This window comes from Oncorhynchus nerka, linkage group LG25 (genome assembly GCF_034236695.1).
Source record: "Oncorhynchus nerka isolate Pitt River linkage group LG25, Oner_Uvic_2.0, whole genome shotgun sequence".
Classification (NCBI taxonomy): domain Eukaryota; kingdom Metazoa; phylum Chordata; class Actinopteri; order Salmoniformes; family Salmonidae; genus Oncorhynchus; species Oncorhynchus nerka.
In genome coordinates this window covers 51,369,478-51,387,660 of record NC_088420.1, presented here as the reverse complement: position 1 = coordinate 51,387,660, position 18,183 = coordinate 51,369,478, and the positions used below count along the sequence as shown (strand labels likewise).

The following is an 18,183-nucleotide window of genomic DNA, read 5'->3' as shown; positions in this document are numbered from 1 at the left end:
CATCACACACCCAGTGGAGACACTCCAATCAAGCGTGATGGGTTGCACGAGATCACCGCTCCGACTCAAATCAGTCAAAGATCCTCTTTTGATATAACTCTGACCGGTCTGATCACTCAGGAAACTTGTTCACATTAGGTACGATGGAAGTTGGCCGTGGATAAATAACTTTTCTCTATTGAGAAGAACGCATTACAAATGTTATTTAGTTCTCTGACTTAAAGGCCAAATTCATTCCGATCAGATCCGCCTTATATAGCAGGTACACAAATATTTCTGATTGAGCTCCTGAAAATCTCATTAAAAAAAATCTGACAGCTGACAAATGCAAATCTTTATGAATACAGGAATTGCCTTCAAGGTGCATAGTTGAAAAGGGGCGATCGGATTGAATCCCGGCGTGAAATCTCGTCTCCAAGCTGCCAACAGGCCCCTTAGCACCCATCTGCAGGAGTGGTCAGGGTGAGACAGACACATCCGCCTGCCACGAACACCTCAGAACGTTTGGGTATGTACCGTGCGTTCGGAAAGTATTCAGACCCCTTGACCACAATTTGTTACGTTACAGCCTTATTCTAAAATGGATTAAATCGTTTTCCCCCTGCATCAATCTACACACAATGACAAAGCAAAAACAGATTTTTTTGAATTGTTTTTGCACATTTATTAAAAATTAAAAACAAAATCACATTTACAAGTAGTCATACCCTTTACTCAGTACTTTGTTGAAGCACTTGGCAGCGATTACAGCCTCAAGTCTTCTTGGGTATGACACTACAAGCTTGGCACACCTGTATTTAGGGAGTTTCTACCATTCATCTCTGCAGACTCTCTCAAGCTCTGTCAGGCTGGATGGGGAGCGTCCCTGCACAGGTATTTTCAGGTCTCTCCAGAGATGTTAGATCGGCTTCAAGTCCAGGCTCTGGCTGGGCCACTCAAGGACATTCATAGACTTGTCCCGAAGTGACTCCTGCGTTGTTTTGGCTGTGTGCTTTAGGTCGTTGTCCTTCTGGAAGGTTCTCTTATCTGCACAGAGGAACTCTGTCAGAGTGACCATCGGGTTCTTGGTCACCTCCCTGACAAAAGTCCTCCCCCGAATGCTCAGTTTGACCGGACGGCCAGCTCTAGGAAGAGTCTTGGTAGTTCCAAACTTCTTCCATTTAAGAATGATGGAGGCCACGGTGTTATTGGGGAACTTCAATGCTGCAGACATTTTTCGGTATTCCCCAGATCTGTGCCTCAACACAATCCTATCTCAGAGCGCTATGGACTAATTCCTAATTAGTCCATAGCGATAATTCCTTCGACCTCATGGCTTGGTTTTTGCTCTGACATGCACTGTCAACTGTGGGACCTTATATAGACAGGTGTGTGCCTTTCCAAATCATGTCCAATCAATTTAATTTACCACAGGTGGACTCCAATTTAGCTGTAGAAACATCTCAAGTATGATCAATGGAAACAGGGTGCACTTCAATTGAGTCTCATAGCAAAAGGGTCTGAATACTTATGTATAAATAGTGTATAAATCAGTTTATTTTACATTTTTAATACATTTGTTTTCACTTTTTTTTTTAAATGTGGGAAAAGTCAAGGGGTCTGAATTACACTGTATGAGGAAATGCTAACAGAGGAGCCAGGAAACCTTTGTGCATTACTACTCATTACCTACGGTAGAAAATAAACATCCCATAGGGGACTACCTTGTTTACTTGCTAATTACCCAACTACCGTATCTAACTAACATACAGGTGACGTTCAAAATAAAGTAAACACTTGTGTAAATGAGAGAAAGTATATTGAAAGCAGGTGCTTCCACACCAGCGTGGTTCCTTTAGTTAATTAAGCAATTAACATCCCATCATGCTTAGGGCCATGTATAGAAATCCCCAGTTGCCCCTTATTTTGGCTACCTTGGCTAAAATAAATCTCAGGGACTTTGAAGGAGAGGTCTTAAAAGGAGCATGGGATGTTTAAAGGGTGTGTGTGTGTGTGTGTGTGTGTCAGTCACCAAATCTCAACCTAATTAAAACACTTATGGGAGATTCTGGAGTGGTGCCTGAAACAGCGTTTTCCATCACCATCAACAAAACACCAAATTATGGGAATTTCTTGTGGATGAATGGTGTTGCATCCCTCCAATAGAGTTCCAGACACTTGTATAATCTGTGCCAAGGCACATTGAAGCTGTTCTGGCAGCTCGTGGTGGCCCAACGCCCTATTAAGACACTTTGTGTTGGCGTTTCCTTTATTTTTGTCAGTTACCTGTATATCTAACTGCCTGAAGTCCTATACAGTGGCTAGTGAGTTTACACTCCCCTTGCACATGTTGCGGCCTTAAAATGTAATCAAACATTAGTATTTTTTTCCCTACTCCACATTTTAATATCAGGAATATTTTCTATAATTTCTTTACTACATTTTAAGGCAGCCACTAGCAACTTTATATCCATTTTACAAACTAGCAAGCAAAGTAGCTGATGAGGGACTAGCTGGGTAGTTCCACAAAATGAGTGCCTTTTGCGTCCCTTTGATATTTTAAGTAGAAATTGTGCACCAATATTGAATTTTAAAAACCTGTTATATTAAGAGAAGTGTCCTTTAATATAGACCACATGAAATAAATGTAACATGAATAATTAACTGCTAAAGTGCCATTTTGACATGTCCCTCTGTGTTTTCGCCATCATTGTAAAGCCTTAGTTATTGTGTTGCTTTGACAGTCATTTATGAAGATGATTATTTAATTACATCTGTCCCTCATTTTAAGGTCAACCCTGTTATGTGAACTGAACTTTCATTTTAATATGGTGAAACTTGCTAATTTAAATATTTTGTTTTCCCACAAGAAGAAATTGGACATGTATTCTTTTTGGCCATTAGTGTTTTGTGGTGGAAAACTGAGCGGGTTGAGCATTACAAGTCAACCTTGATATGCATAGACAGGCTAGACACAATTTCATTTTTTGGGAAGCTTGCATTCAATTGCCACTCCCTGTTGCACACAACAAGCTTCCATTCACCCTGTCACAAGGGGATTTATGTCTGAATAAAATGGCAGTCAACCCTGTTACTTTATTTGCCACCTAATAGTCACTTACTATAGTATTATTTATTTTTTAATCTCTTGAGATGGGAAAACATGTTTTTTATAAAGTTGAACATGTGCTCTTTAGGACATTTTTTACAGAGTTACACTTCTCAAAAGGCACCCAGTATTGTTGGAACGACCCAGCTAACTACCTGGCTAGCTCACCAACTGGCTAACCTACCAACTGACCAACAAGCTTGCTAGCCGTTCAGATTACTTCACCATGGCAAAGTTCATTATTACACCTTCCCCTCCCTAAAATGTTCACTCTAAAGCTTGCATTCCCTCCCTCTCCTAATCCCGGGCTCTCACCCAGCACAGAGCCTTTTGTCTGGGATCGCTTTGGGGAGAACTCAGGGCTGGATGTGGGAGGGGGTGATGGGTGTGACCGAGGCACCCATACTGCAGCCGCCCCATGCTGTCGTCCCCCAGGCTCATTTCTGCAGAGCTGAAATCTATGGCTCCTCTCAGGGGGTGAGAGGAGAGAGGGCTTGGAGGGGGTAGAGTGGTGCAGACACCCACAACAAGCCTAGAGGCCCATGCTGACCCCCTTCACTCAACTCTGGTCACATTTACTCTGCTCTCTGCTGGATAGGGAGAGTGCTGGGGGATGTGCATTGATGACACAGGTGTATGACTGTGAGCAAATAAATCCACACTTTCTTTTTTTGGCATTACTTCAAAGGCGAGTTCACATATTCCCCCCCCCCCATAATGTGATGAAGAGTCAGAGGGTGAAAGTCATTGGAAAATTAGGATATCAAACTTAGGATATAAGCACCTTCATACTGCCACATTTTAGGGACCCTTACCTCTGTGCCCGATGTGGAGCTCCCTGGCGAGTCCATCTTGCGTTTCTTGCGGGGCCCGATGGCAGCCAGGGCAGTGAGGTTGGCTTCACGCTGCCGGATCTGGGCCTGCTCTGCCTGCTGCATCTAAGAGGGGAAAAGAGAGAGACATTTACACCTCTCCTGTCTGATTTACATCCTGAAAAGGATCTATCAGTGGTGGCATAATAGCTGGAATGGAGACAGTTTGTCATCTACAACAGAGAGATGTGATACAGAGCGAAGAAGTACAGTAGCTTTATGAAACGGCACCGAGATATTCATACGGGACAAACGCCTCTAATGGGCCTATTCATTGACTACAACCATTTCATATTATTGAGCTTATTATCATCTGCCATGAAAACAAATCCTTCTGCAGCAGGCTAGTGCTACAAACTAAAACATCCGCCTGCTCCAAAGGGGGAGCCTGGAATCGACAGAAGATATCATTCAAGGCAACGTTGACGTCCTCATTAATGTCAACGTTACTAATGCTAATTGAAAGGGAAGTGCTGCACACACACACACTGGTGATGTGGTACAGTGAGCTGAGACCTGACCCTGGAGGTTAAGATGGAACAGCGGCCAGAAGCAGGCGAGCGCGTGTGTGTGTGTGACGGGGGCATTGTATCTTCAGATATTATGAGGGCACAAGGCAGAGAGTGGTGCACTGTAAGCCAACATTGCCTCTGGTCAGGTCCCTGTCTGTCTGAGAAATTAAATTGGTAGAGGCAGAACCAGGTTACGCCTCTCTGCACATTCTAGAAACTAGTCTTGATCACATAGGCCAGAGGACTGGAGGGCCCAAGTAGTGCTGGTTTTATTTTCTACCTTGTAGTAGTAATGATTTATTTACAAGTCGGAAGATTACATACACCTTAGCCAAATACATTTAAACTCAGTTTTTCACTATTCCTGACATTTAATCCTAGTAAAAAATTCCCTATCTTAGGTCAGTTAGGCTCACCACTTTATTTTAAGAATGTGAAATGTCAGAATAGTAGAGAGAATGATTTATTTCAGCTTTATTTGTATTTCTTTCATCACATTCCCACTAGTTCAGAAGTTTACATACACTCTATTAGTATTTGGTAGCATTGCCTTTAAATTGTTTAACTTGGGTCAAAATTTTGGGTAGCCTTCCACAAGCTTCCCACAATGAGTTGAGTGAATTTTGGCCCATTCCTCCTGATAGAGCTGGTGTAACTAAGTCATGTTTGTAGGCCTCCTTGCTCGCACACGCTTTTTCAGTTCTGCCCATACATTTTCTATAGGATTGAGGTCAGGGCTTTGTGATGGCCACTCCAATACGTTGACTTTGTTGTTCTTAAGCCATTTTGCCACAACTTTGGAAGTATGCCTGGGGTCATTGTCCATTTGGAAGACCCATTTGCAACCAAGCTTTAACTTCCTGACTGATGTCTTGAGATGTTTCTTCAATATATTCACATCATTTTCATGCCTCGTGATACCATCTATTTTGTGAAGTCCCTCCTGCAGCAAAGCACCCCCACACCATGATGCTGCCACCCCCGTGCTTCACGGTTGGGATGGTGTTCTTCAGCTTGCAAGCCTCCCCCTTTTTCCTCCAAACATAACAATGGTCATCATGGCCAAACACTTCTATTTTTGTTTAATCAGACCAGAGAACATTTCTCCAAAAAGTACAATCTTTGTCCCCATGTGCAGTTGCAAACCGTAGTCTGGCTTTTTTTTATGGCGGTTTTGGAGCAGTGGCTTCTTCCTTGCTGAGCGGCCTTCCAGGTTATGTTGATATAGGACTGTTTAACTGTGGATATAGATACTTTTCTACCCGTTTCCTCCAGCATCTTCACAAGGTCTTTTGCTGTTGCTGATTTGCACTTTTCACACCAAAGTACGTTCATCTCTAGGAGACAGAACGCGTATCCTTCCTGAGCGGTATGATGGCTGCATGGTCCCATGGTGTTTATACATGCGTACTATTGTTTGTACAGATGAACATGGTACCTTCAGGAGTTTGGAAATTGCTCCCAAGGATGAACCAGACTTGTGGATGTCTACAATTTTTTTCCTGAGGTCCTGGCTGATTTCTTTTGATTTTCCCATTATGTCAAGCAAAGAGGCACTAAGTTTGAAGGTAGGCCTTGAAATACATCCACAGGTACACCTCCAATTGACTCAAATGTCAATTAGCCTATCAGAAGCTTCTAAAGCCATGATGACATTTTCTGTTATTTTCCAAGCTGTTTAAAGGCACAGTGAACTTAGTATATGTAAACTTTTGACCCACTGGAATTGTGATAGTGAAATAATCTCTGTCCACAATTGTTGGAAAAATGACTTGTGTCATGCACAGAGTAGATGTCCTAACCGACTTGCCAAAACTATAGTTTTTAACAAGAAATGCGTGGAGTGGTTGAAAAAACGATTTTTACTGACTCCAACCTAAGTGTATGTAAACTTCCAACTTCAACTGTATGTCACAGATTAATTGGACAGAGGCCACCTGGTGTCTCAGGTCTGAGTCCGTCTCTGATTAGGAGAGAATGAAAACCAGTTTTCTATTCTTGACATAGGTGTTAAACTAGGTGTCACTTAGATAATTAATTTGATACAGCAGTAGCAATACAAGGATATAACATCTATAGAAGAGACAAATGTTTATGGGGAGGTGTTGCTGTATATATATCCCTGTAATGCTTAGAGAAGACATGTCAAGTGTTATTGAAGTGTTGTGGTTGCAGATTCACTTGGCACATCTAAAGCCTTTTCTTTTGGGGTGTTGCTATAGGCCACCAAGTGCTAACAGTCAGAATCTAAATAATGTGTGTGAAATGCTTGATGGAATACGTGATGTAAACAGAGACGTCTATTTTCTTGGGGACTTGAACCGGTTTTCATCAAGTGGTCTGCTCAAAAGAAAGCTTCTCACTGTAACCAGTGCCTGTTATCTGGTTCAGGTTATTAATCAACCTACCAGTGTTTACAAACACTACAGGAACAAGATCATCCACATGTATTGATCACATTTTTACCAATACTGTAGAACTTTGTTCTAAAGCTGTATTCGTACCCATTGGATGCAGTGATAACAATATACAGTAGTGGCTATATCCAGGAAAGCCAAAGTTCCAACAGCTGGGCCTAAAAAGGTGTACAATAGATTTTGCTGTGACTCCTAAAAAATATTTGTTGGTCTGATGTGATTAATAAGGAGCATCCAGACGCTGCACTTCATGAATTTATGAAATTGCTTCTTCCAATTCTTAATAAACAAGCACCTGTTAAACTTCTTATGGCTGCAGGGGCAGTATTGAGTAGCTTGGATGAAAGGTGCCCAGAGTAAACGGCCTGCTCCTCAGTCGCAGTTGCTAATATATGCATATTATTATTAGTATTGGATAGAAGTTTCTAAAATTGTTTGAATGATGTCTGTAAGTATAACATAACTCATATGGCAGGCAAAAACCTGAGAAGAAATCCAAACAGGAAGTGGGAAATCTGAGGTTGGTCAATTTTCACCCCAGCCCCTATTGAATACATTGATATTGGTTATGTTGCACTTCCTAAGGCTTCCACTAGATGTCAACCGTCTTTAGAAACTTGAATGAGGCTTCTACTGTGAAGTGGAGCCGGATGGGAGCTGTTTGAGTCAGTGGTCTGGCAGAGAACCAGGTCCTGGTCACTCGCATTTCACATGATAGCGACCTGCGTTCCATGGCTTTTCTACAGACATAGGAATTCTCCGGTTGGAACGTTATTGAAGATTTATGATAACAACATCCTAAAGATTGATTCTATACTTAGTTTGACAAGTTTCTTCAACCTGTAATATAACTTAATATAATATAAGTTTTCGTCCAACGTTCGGCTGGACCTGCACGAGCGTTTGGATTTGTGTACTAAACGCGCTAACAAAAGTAGCTACTTGGACATAAATAATGGATATTATCGAACAAAACAAACATTTATTGTGGAACTAGGATTCCTGGGAGTGCATTCTGATGAAGATCATCAAAGGTAAGGGAATATTTATAATGTTATTTCTGATTTCCGTTGACTCCAACATGGCGGGTATATATATATATTTTTCTGAGCGCCGTCTCAGATTATTGCATGGTTTGCTTTTTCCGTAAAGTCTTTTTGAAATCTGACACAGCGGTTGTATTAACCTGTTGCTTCTACCCTCTACTTTTTTGAACATTCTGTTAAAAATCGCGCAACATTTCAGCGCCCTGCTACTCATGCCAGGAATATAGTATATGCATTTGCTTAGTCTGTGTGGATAGAAAACACTCAGACGTTTATAAAACTGGTTAAATCACTGCTGTGGCTTTACCAGAACGGCATTTACATCGAAAAGCACAGGAAAAACTGATCACTGAAAATGGGAAAATATATCCATGCGCTACTTGAACCCATTGATAAAGGTGAACCACAATTAATTGACTGAGGTTGCAGTACCTACAGCTTCCACACGGTGTCTAGAGTCTTGTCATTTCCCTTCGAGTTTTTTCTTGGTCAAACACATGCAGGGCACCGTATTTCTTCAGGTCTAGGACCGGATATTTTCGTTGAGTTTCTAGCCGGACATTTTTCCAGACGGACAGCTAATGATCTTTACATCGCCTCCTGATGAATTTTATCGCTTATTAACGTTTACTAATACCTAAAGTTGCATTACAAACGTATTTCGAAGTGTTTTGTGAAAGTTTATCGTCGACTTTTTGAATTTTAAAAAATGACGTTACGTTTTGAAAACGCTGTTTTTTTCGTTTATCACACAGTCTACATATAACGATATCTTGGCTTTATATGGACCGATTTAATCGAAATAAAGACCCAATAGTGTTTATGGGACATCTAGGAGTGCCAACAAAGAAGATGGTGAAAGGTAATGACTGTTTTCTATTTTATTGTGTGGTTTGTGTAACGCCGAAATGCTAATTATTTTGTTTACGTCCCCTGCGTGGCTTTTGTGTTGTAGTGTATTGGTGCATGCTATCAGATAATAGCTTCTCATGCTTTCGCCAAAAAGCATTTTAAAAATCTGACTTTTGCCTGGATTCACAACGAGTGTAGCTTTAATTCAATACCCTGCATGTGTATTTTAATGAACGTTTGAGTTTTAACTAATACTATTAGCATTTAGCGTAGGGCATTTGCATTTCCAGAGCTCTAGTTGGGACGCAAGCGTCTCAGGTAGAAGCAAGAGGTTAAGGAGAGGTATATCTAACAATTGTATTTATCGACATTTATAATTATTTCTGTAAAATGATCTCTGCAATAAAATGAGCTCTCTGCAAAATCACCGGATGTTTTTGGAACTAGTGAACGTAACGTGCCAATGTATACTGAGATTTTTTTTATTTAAATATGAACTTTATCAAACAAAACATGAAGTCCTATGAGTGTCATCTGATGAAGATCATCAAAGGTTAGTGATTAATTTTCTCTATTTGTGCTTTTTATGACTCCTCTCTTTGGCTGGAAAAATGGCTGAATATTTCTGTGAGTTGGTGGTGACCTAACAATCGTTTGTGGTGCTTTCGCTGTAAAGCCTATTTGAAATTGGACACTGGTGGGATTAACAACAAGATCACCTTTAAAACGGTATAAGATACATGTATGTTTGAGGAATTTTAATTATGAGATTTCTGTTGTTTTGAATTTGGCGCACTTTCACTGGCTGTTGTCATATCGATCCCGTTAATAGGATTGCAGCCCTAAGAAGTTATTAAAACACTGACTGTTAGAACTGTTAAGGCTCCATGGATTGATGCAGAATTGAAAAACTGTATAGTTGAAAGAGATGGGGAAACATGTAAAGTGTTGTGTACCGCAGGGCAGCTCTCTAAGCCCTCTTTTCTATTTTACCAATAACCTGCCACTGGCATAAAAAAAGCATGTGTGTCCATGTATGCTGATGATTCAACCATATACGCATCAGCAACCACAGCTAATGAAGTCACTGAAACCCTTAACAAAGAGTTGCAGTCTGTTTTGGAATGGGTGGCCAGTAATAAACTGGTCCTGAACATCTCTAAAATTAAGAACATAGTATTTGGTACAAATCATTCCCTAAGCTCTAGCCCTCAGCTGAATCTGGTAATGAATGGTGTGGCTGTTGAACAAGTTGAGGAGACTAAATTACTTTCTGTTACTTTAGATTGTAAACTGTCATGGTCAAAACATATAGATTCAATGGTTGTAAAGATGGGAGAGGTCTGGCCGAAATAAGAGATGCTCTGCTTTTTTGACACCACTACAAGAAGCAAGTTCTGCAGGCTCTAGTTTTGTCTACTCTTGATTATTGTCCAGTTGTGTGGTCCAGTGTGGCAAGGAAAGACCTAGTTAAGCTGCAGCTGGTCCAGAACAGAGCGGAACGTTTTGCTCTTAATTGTAATCAGAGGGCTGATATAAATACTACACATGCCAGTCTCTTTTGGCAAAGAGTTGAGGAGAGACTGACTGCATCACTTCTTTTTTATAAGAAACACTAATGTGTTGAAAATCCCAAATGGTTTGCATAGTCTACTTACACACAGCTCTGACACACACACACACTTATCCCACCAGACATGCCACCAGCAGTCTTTTCACAGTCCACAAATCCAGAACAAATTCAAGAAAGCATACAGTATTATATAGACTCCTAACTGCATGGAACTTCCTTCCATCTCATATTGCTCAAATAAACAGATAAACCAACACAACGCCTCTCCCCTATTTGACCTAGATAGTTTGTGTGTATGCATTAATATGTAGGCTACCTTTTTTTTTAAATGTATGTAGTTCTGTCCTTGAGCTGTTCTTGTCTATTTATGTTCTGTATTATGTCATTCTGTATTATGTTTCATGTTTTGTGTTGGACCCCAGGAAGAGTAGCTGCTGCTTTTGCAACAGCTAATTGGGATCCTAATAAAATACCAAACATCAAACCAGGTGTGGCCAACCCTCCTCCTGGGGAGCAACTTGGCTTTACATGCCTTTGTTCAAGCCCATCACTAACAAAAATGATAAAGCTAAACAAAAGACTGATTAGGTGACTTCTACGGTACTACAGCAACATGTCCTGACTTGGGCTCCCCTTCCCTGATCTTTATGGATAATGCCCCAAGGCACAGAGCCCCCTCTGGGTCGAAGTGGCGAAACACTGTCCAAACAGAGTGTGCCCCAAGGCAGAGCTATAATATGGGGAGAGCTAGCCTCAAATAAGGGCATGGTTGGGGTGGGGAGGTCTATATGGAAAATGTTTGTATTTTGGTGGAACGTTCTTGGATGCCAGTCTGTAGCTGTCTGACAATGGACTATATATATACACCATTTGTGTATTTTGGGATATTGTACATCGATAATGATACTGAGTGTCAACTGCTTTGATGTGTTTGTATGTGGATGGAAACAAAATGAAGCACTAACCTCTTTAGCTTTCGCCTTCAACCGAGCTTGCTCTGGGTCCTCCTGCCTGGCGCGACTCTATATTGGAGAGAAACACGGGTTAGAAGGAGAGACAGAGGGAGAGAGAGAGAGAGAGACAGGGGAGGTGGATACCTTGTCATGAGAGGAAGAGCTTCAAGTCCCTCGGTGTCCGCATTACTAAGGACCTATAAAATGGTCCAAATACAACAAAGACAGTTGTGAAGAGGGCACGACAATCCCTCTTCCCCCTGAAAAAAAAACGTACGGCCCAGGACCTCACTGGGGCAGAGCTCCCGGCCATCCAAATCCTCTATACCAGGCGGTGTCAGAAGAAGGCAGAAAAATTGTCAAAGATTCAAGCCACCCAAGTCAGAGACTGTTCTCTGGTACCACACGGCAAGCGGTACCGGAGCACCAAGTCTGGGACCAAAAGGCTACTGAACAGCTTTTATCCCAAAGCCATAAGACTGCTGAAGAGTTAATCAAATTGTTACTCTGACTATTTGCATTGACCCCCCTTTTTAACTTGCACCGGCTCTATGCACACTCACACTCTATGAACACACACGCATATTGACGCCAAACACAGAGTGCTGCTATTCTGTATATTATCTATTCTGATTGCCGAGTCACTTTTACCACTACCTAGATGTGCATATCTCAATTACCTCGTACCCCTGCACATTGACTCGGTCCCAGTACTCCTTGTATATAGCTTGGTTATTGCTATATTGTGTTACTATTTTTATCTAGCACATTTTTCTCACTTTTACATGTTTTACTTTTTAACCCTGCATTGTTGGTGAGGGCTCGTAAGCAAAGCATTGCACTGTAAAGTCTACACCTGTTGTATTTGGCGCATGTGTCAAATAAGATTAGATTTGAATCGATTTTCTTTAGCTTGTAGGGCTGGGCCCAATAACTATATAACTGCGTAACCAATGGTTATGGACGAAGAACGACAAGAAGATAAAATATTGTCTTTAGGAACCAACAGCTGACCTAAGACAGGACGGCCACAGGCATTCTTTGCGGTTGAGTCCGTTTCTGCGGTACCATTAACAGTGTGAAGAAACGTTGTTGCGCCTTGCTGAAACAAGCAAACGAGTCTCCGGTTCTCGGCCAGTGGTTCTAACCTCTCCTCGGGGAACCCCAGCCGTTCCATGCATTTGATCTATTCCAGAGCCGGCACACCTGATTCAACTTGTCAACTAAAATCACCAAGCCCTTGACTAGTTGAATCAGGTGAGCTAGTTCAGAACAACAACAAACAATTGTGTAACGTCTGGGGGGGTCCACGAGGAGAAGTTTGAGAACCACTGGCCGAGGCAACACCCCCACAATGCAGAAGCAGCACACGTAGAAAATAGAAAGGGCTTGGAACCTCTAACCCTGGCAATTGGACTGGTAAACACATGGGTACACTCGTAATAGATGCGGTAAAGAGGTCAATGGAAATGACATGGAAATGCGTGGGAGAAAGATCACGAATATCATTGCCCCCCCCCAGCAAAATGTTCCTACATTTAGGCTATTGTTCATACAGTTGAAGTCGGAAGTTTACATACACTTGGGTTGGAGTCATTAAAACTCATTTTTCAACCACTCCACAAATGTCTTGTTAACAAACTATAGTTTTGGCAAGTCGGTTAGGACATCTACTTTGTGCATGACACAAGTAGTTTTTCCAACAATTATTGACAGACAGATTATTTCACTTATAATTCACTGTATCACAATTCCAGTGGGTCAAAAGTTTACATAAACTAAGTTGAATGTGCCTTTAAACAGCTTGGAAAATTCCAGAAAATGTCATGGCTTCAGAAGCTTCTGATACCTCCAATTGACTCAAATGATGTCAATTAGCCTATTTCAAGGCACACCTTCAAACTCAGTGCCCCTTTGCTTGACATCATGGGAAAATAGAAAGAAATCAGCCAAGACCTCAGATAATCAATTGTAGACCTCCACAAGTCTGGTTCATCCTTGGGAGCAATTTCCAAACACCTGAAGGTATCACATTCATCTGCACGAACAATAGTATGCAAGTACAAACGCCATGGGACCACGCAGCCATCATACCGCTCAGGAAATAAAAACGCGAAGGACCTTGTGAAGATGCTGGAGGAAACAGGTACAAAAGTATCTATATCCACAGTAAAACCAGGCCAATATCGACATAACCTGAAAGGCCGCTCAGCAAGGAAGAAGCCACTGCTCCAAAACCGCCATAGAAAAAGCCAGACTACGGTTTGCAACTGCACATGGGGACAAAGACCATACTTTTTGGAGAAATATCCTCTGGTCTGATGAAACAAAAATAGAACTGTTTGGCCATAATGACCATCGTTATGTTGGGAGGAAAAAGGGGGAGGCTTGCAAGCCGAAGAACACCATCCCAATCGTGAAGCACAGGGGTGGCAACATCATGTTGTGCGGGTGCTATGCTACAGGAGGGACTGGTGCACTTCACAAAATAGATGGCATCATGAGGCAGGAAAATTATGGGAATATATTGAAGCAACATCTCAAGACGTCAGTCAGGAAGTTAAAGCTTGGTCGCAAATGGGTCTTGCAAATGGACAATGATCCCAAGCATACTTCCAAAGTTGTGGCAAAATGGCTTAAGGACAACAAAGTCAAGGTATTGGAGTGGCCATCACAAAGCCCTGACCTCAATCCTATAGAAAATACGGGGGCAGAACTGAAAAAGTATGTGCGAGCAAGGAGGCCTACAAACCTGACTCAGTTACACCAGCTCTGTCAGGAGGAATGGGCCAAACTTCACCCAACTTATTGTGGGAAGGGTACCCTAAACATTTGACCCAAATTAAAAAATTTAAAGGCAATGCTTTCAAATACTTATTGAGTGGATGTAACCTTCTGACCCACCGGGAATGTGATGAAAGAAATAGAGCTGAAATAAATCATTCTCTCTACTATTATTCTGACATTTCACATTCTTAAAATAAAGTGATGATCCTAACTGACCTAAAAAGGCAATTCATTTTTATTTGGATTAAATGTCAGGAATTGTGAAAAACTGAGTTTAAATGTATTTGGCTAAGGTGTATGTGAACTTCCGACTTGCATTTCACACTATGTTGAGTTCGGAGTAGAAAATGCTTGTATGGATGTCAACCCCAATATATGTTCATGCCATAGTCGCCAATCAACAGTTAACAACGACTGACTACAAGCACCAATTTCTGTGTGCTAGCTATGCATACAGAAATGGCTTATAAGATCGGGAGTTAGCATTTAGCAGTCACTTCTTCTAAACTTGGAAATGTACAACTTCAGCAGGCAGGAAAATAATCGGGGGGCGCAAAATAATTATAATAAATTGTACTCTGCAAATTGAACACAACTAAGCCCAAAAAGAGATTGTATCTGAAAATAATAATTGCATACCTTGATGATTACATTGAGACGCGATCACATCTTTTTTTTTTTGTGTGGCAATAGTTGGGAACAGATTTCCTAAATTAAAACTCATTTTTTGCTTTTTTACCAAAAGTCTATTGCTATTAGAACGGTTATTAATGAGACCGCGTCATTTAGCTAGCCAATTACCGTCATCCAAAATTCCATTAGTCACAGCCGCAGATCATAGCACCAATGTGGGGTGTAAGAACACTGTTATAGTATATTACAGTTATTGTTCTGAACTACTGATAAAGATTATGCATCTGGTGTGGGAAAAGAAGTATTGGTTTTTCACTTTTAGTCAATTATATACTGAACAAAAATATAAAAAAACGCAATGTTGGTCCCATGTTTCAATAGCTGAAATAAAATTTAACTTGTGTGCACAAATGTCTTTACATCCCTGTTAATGCGCATTTCCAAGATAATCCATCCACCTTACAGGTGTGGCACAGAACCTGATTAAACAGCATGATCAATGTCTCAAGTTGAGGGAGCGTGCAATTGGTATTCTGACTACAGGAATGTCCACCAGATGCTGTTGGCAGAGAATTTAATGTTCATTTCTCTACTATAAGCCGCCTCCCAACATCATTTTATTAATTATTTTTTTTCTAATCCAGGCACTTGTCATCTCCCGTCTGGATTACTGCAACTCGCTGTTGGCTGGGCTCCCTGCCTGTGCCATTAAACCCCTACAACTCATCCAGAACGCCGCAGCCCGTCTGGTGTTCAACCTTCCCAAGTTCTCTCACGTCACCCCGCTCCTCCGCTCTCTCCACTGGCTTCCAGTTGAAGCTCGCATCCGCTACAAGACCATGGTGCTTGCCTACGGAGCTGTGAGGGGAACGGCACCTCAGTACCTCCAGGCTCTGATCAGGCCCTACACCCAAACAAGGGCACTGCGTTCATCCACCTCTGGCCTGCTCGCCTCCCTACCACTGAGGAAGTACAGTTCCCGCGCAGCCCAGTCAAAACTGTTTGCTGCTCTGGCCCCCCAATGGTGGAACAAACTCCCTCACGACGCCAGGACAGCGGAGTCAATCACCACCTTCCGGAGACACCTGAAACCCCACCTCTTTCAGGAATACCTAGGATAGGATAAAGTAATCCTTCTCACCCCCCCCCCCCCCTTAAAAGATTTAGATGCACTATTGTAAAGTGGCTGTTCCACTGGATGTCTTAAGGTGAACGCACCAATTTGTAAGTCGCTCTGGATAAGAGCGTCTGCTAAATGACTTAAATGTAAATGTAAATTTTGGCAGTACGTTCAACCAGCCTCACAATCGCAGACCACGTTTTTATTTTCCCCTGCGGGATCGTCTGATACCATTTAGCTGGATAGCTGATGAAACTGTGGGTTTGCACAACCGAATAGTTTCTGCACAAACCATCCCAGGGAAGCTCATCTGCGTGCTCGTCGTCCTCACCAGGGTCTTGACCTTACTGCAGATGGGCGTTGTAACCGACTTCAAATGGGTAAATTCCCACTGTCGATGGCCACTTGCACTTTGGAGAAGTGTGCTCGTAACGGATGAATCCAGGTTTCAACTGTACCGGTCAGATGGCAAGCAGCGTGTACGGCGTCATTTGGGCGAGCGGTCTGCTGATGTCAAAGTTGTGAACAGAGAGCTCCATGTTGGTGGTGGGGTTATGGTATGGGCAGGCATAAGCTACAGACAACAAACACAATTGCATTTTACCGCTGGCAATTTGAATGCAGAGATACCGTGGCGAGATCCTGAGGCCCGTTGTCGTGCCAATCATCCGCCGCCATCACACGTTTTCAGCGTGATAATGTACGACCCACATGTCATAAGGATCTGTACACAATTCCTGGAAGCTGAAAGTGTCCCAGTTCTTCCATGGCCTGCGTTACTCACCAGCAGAGTATGTGAGTGGAGTTGAGCGGTCGGAAATCCCGCTCACCGCTCATGGAGCGGTGCTTGTGCACCTCTCCGGAGCTCTGCGTCCTTTCCAAGTGCTCTGCTAAAAACCGCTACCTGCTCACATGAACAAAAAAAAAAAAAAAAGCAGCTCCAAATTCACTCCATTCATCAAAATCACAATTTCACCAACAACCATCTATTTTTGGACCATTTGGTTTGAAGCGTTGAAACCAAACCATATCATTTGAATGAAATGTATTTGAATAAAACATGAAAAGATGTAAGAAGTGCTCGTCATTTCAAATAGGCTACATGTCGTATTAAAACAGCATATAAACACTCTAAATCGGGTCAAGAGCCAGACAGGGAGCCAATTATTTCAAGGTTATAGCGTACAAAGAAATACATTGTGAAGCATTTGCGAGTGCAACACACTCGGAGACATTAAGTTGGAGACATTAAGCGCTCAGCATTTAAACATCTATTTTAATTCAAATCATTATTAGTCTATAAATTGCACATATAGGTTGTGATTTACTTAGAATTAAATACAAATTAAACAAAAAAAGCCTTATTAGGCTCAGTCGACAGTGCCTTTGAATTCATTTCTAGAAAGACGAGTTTGGCCAGAGTCTGTGGCTTCAGGCTCATGTGATTGTTCCTAGAGAGCAGGTCAGCAGCGGAGAATATCCTCTCTGCTCTTGCAGAGCCACTGGGGACGCTAAACACCCCTTTTGGTCACTCTTGACAGGCATGCAGAGTTGTAAGCATAAAAGGTTTTTAAGCAAAATAACCCAATGAAAACAGAAAGCTCCTTGAAAGTTGGAATATGCCAGGTCTATTGGGCCAAAATCAATTGTATAGATAATAGAAATGATAAAATAAAAGGAAACTTAAGTGATCAGATTTTTTGTTTATAAATACTTTGCTACAATGACAATTAGCTACACACCTCGTTACTTTCTTTTAGCATACGCGTCTTTTCAGATTCCACAATATGATTCTTTAGTTACGGACCTTACATCATTGCACTCACTATACTACTCTTAGTCCTCATCTTTGTAAGTCACCTTGATTTGGCACCTGTGCATTTGATCAGTTTCTTTTCGAAAATATTTAGCAAACTCCATGAGAGTAGCCATAGCAGCACACAAGTAATCGACAGAGTAGCCTACACGTGAGTGCTGGGCCTGGCATGCTCTGAACTCGTGAAGTGAGCGCTACTGGAGCGGGCAAGGCGGCAGCTGATGCTCCAGTCTTCGGGAATCTCGCTCCGCGTTCCAGTCAAATTGGGCACGCTCTGCTCCTCGCGCCACTCACCAGACGTCACCCATTGAGCATGTTTGGGATGCTCTGGGTCGACGTGTACGACAGCCTGTTCCAGTTCCCGAACAATATCCCGCAGCTTCACACAGCCACAAGAGGGGGACAACATTCCACAGGCCACAATCAACAGCCTGGTCAACTCTATGCGAACAGAGATGTGTCGCGCTGCATGATGCAAATGGTCATCACACCAGATCCTGACTGGTTTTCTGAT

The 18,183-nt window shown here is 42.1% G+C and overlaps 1 protein-coding gene across 3 annotated transcripts in view; it reads right to left on the bottom strand.

Moving 5' to 3' along the window:
* Window positions 1–18,183, bottom strand: part of LOC115109649 (transcription initiation factor TFIID subunit 4-like) — a 34,082-nt gene that overhangs the window by 2,807 nt on the left and 13,092 nt on the right. For 2 of the 3 annotated variants that reach the window (XM_029634840.2, XM_029634841.2), the window contains exons 13-14: window positions 11,326–11,382; window positions 3,904–4,026 (exon numbers count right to left, since the gene is read on the bottom strand). In XM_029634840.2, coding sequence (XP_029490700.2) covers window positions 3,904–4,026; window positions 11,326–11,382 — 180 coding nt within the window. Of the gene's footprint in view, window positions 1–3,903; window positions 4,027–11,325; window positions 11,383–16,637; window positions 16,758–18,183 lie in introns of those variants that run through there. The other variant, XM_029634842.2, reaches the window with a different exon arrangement.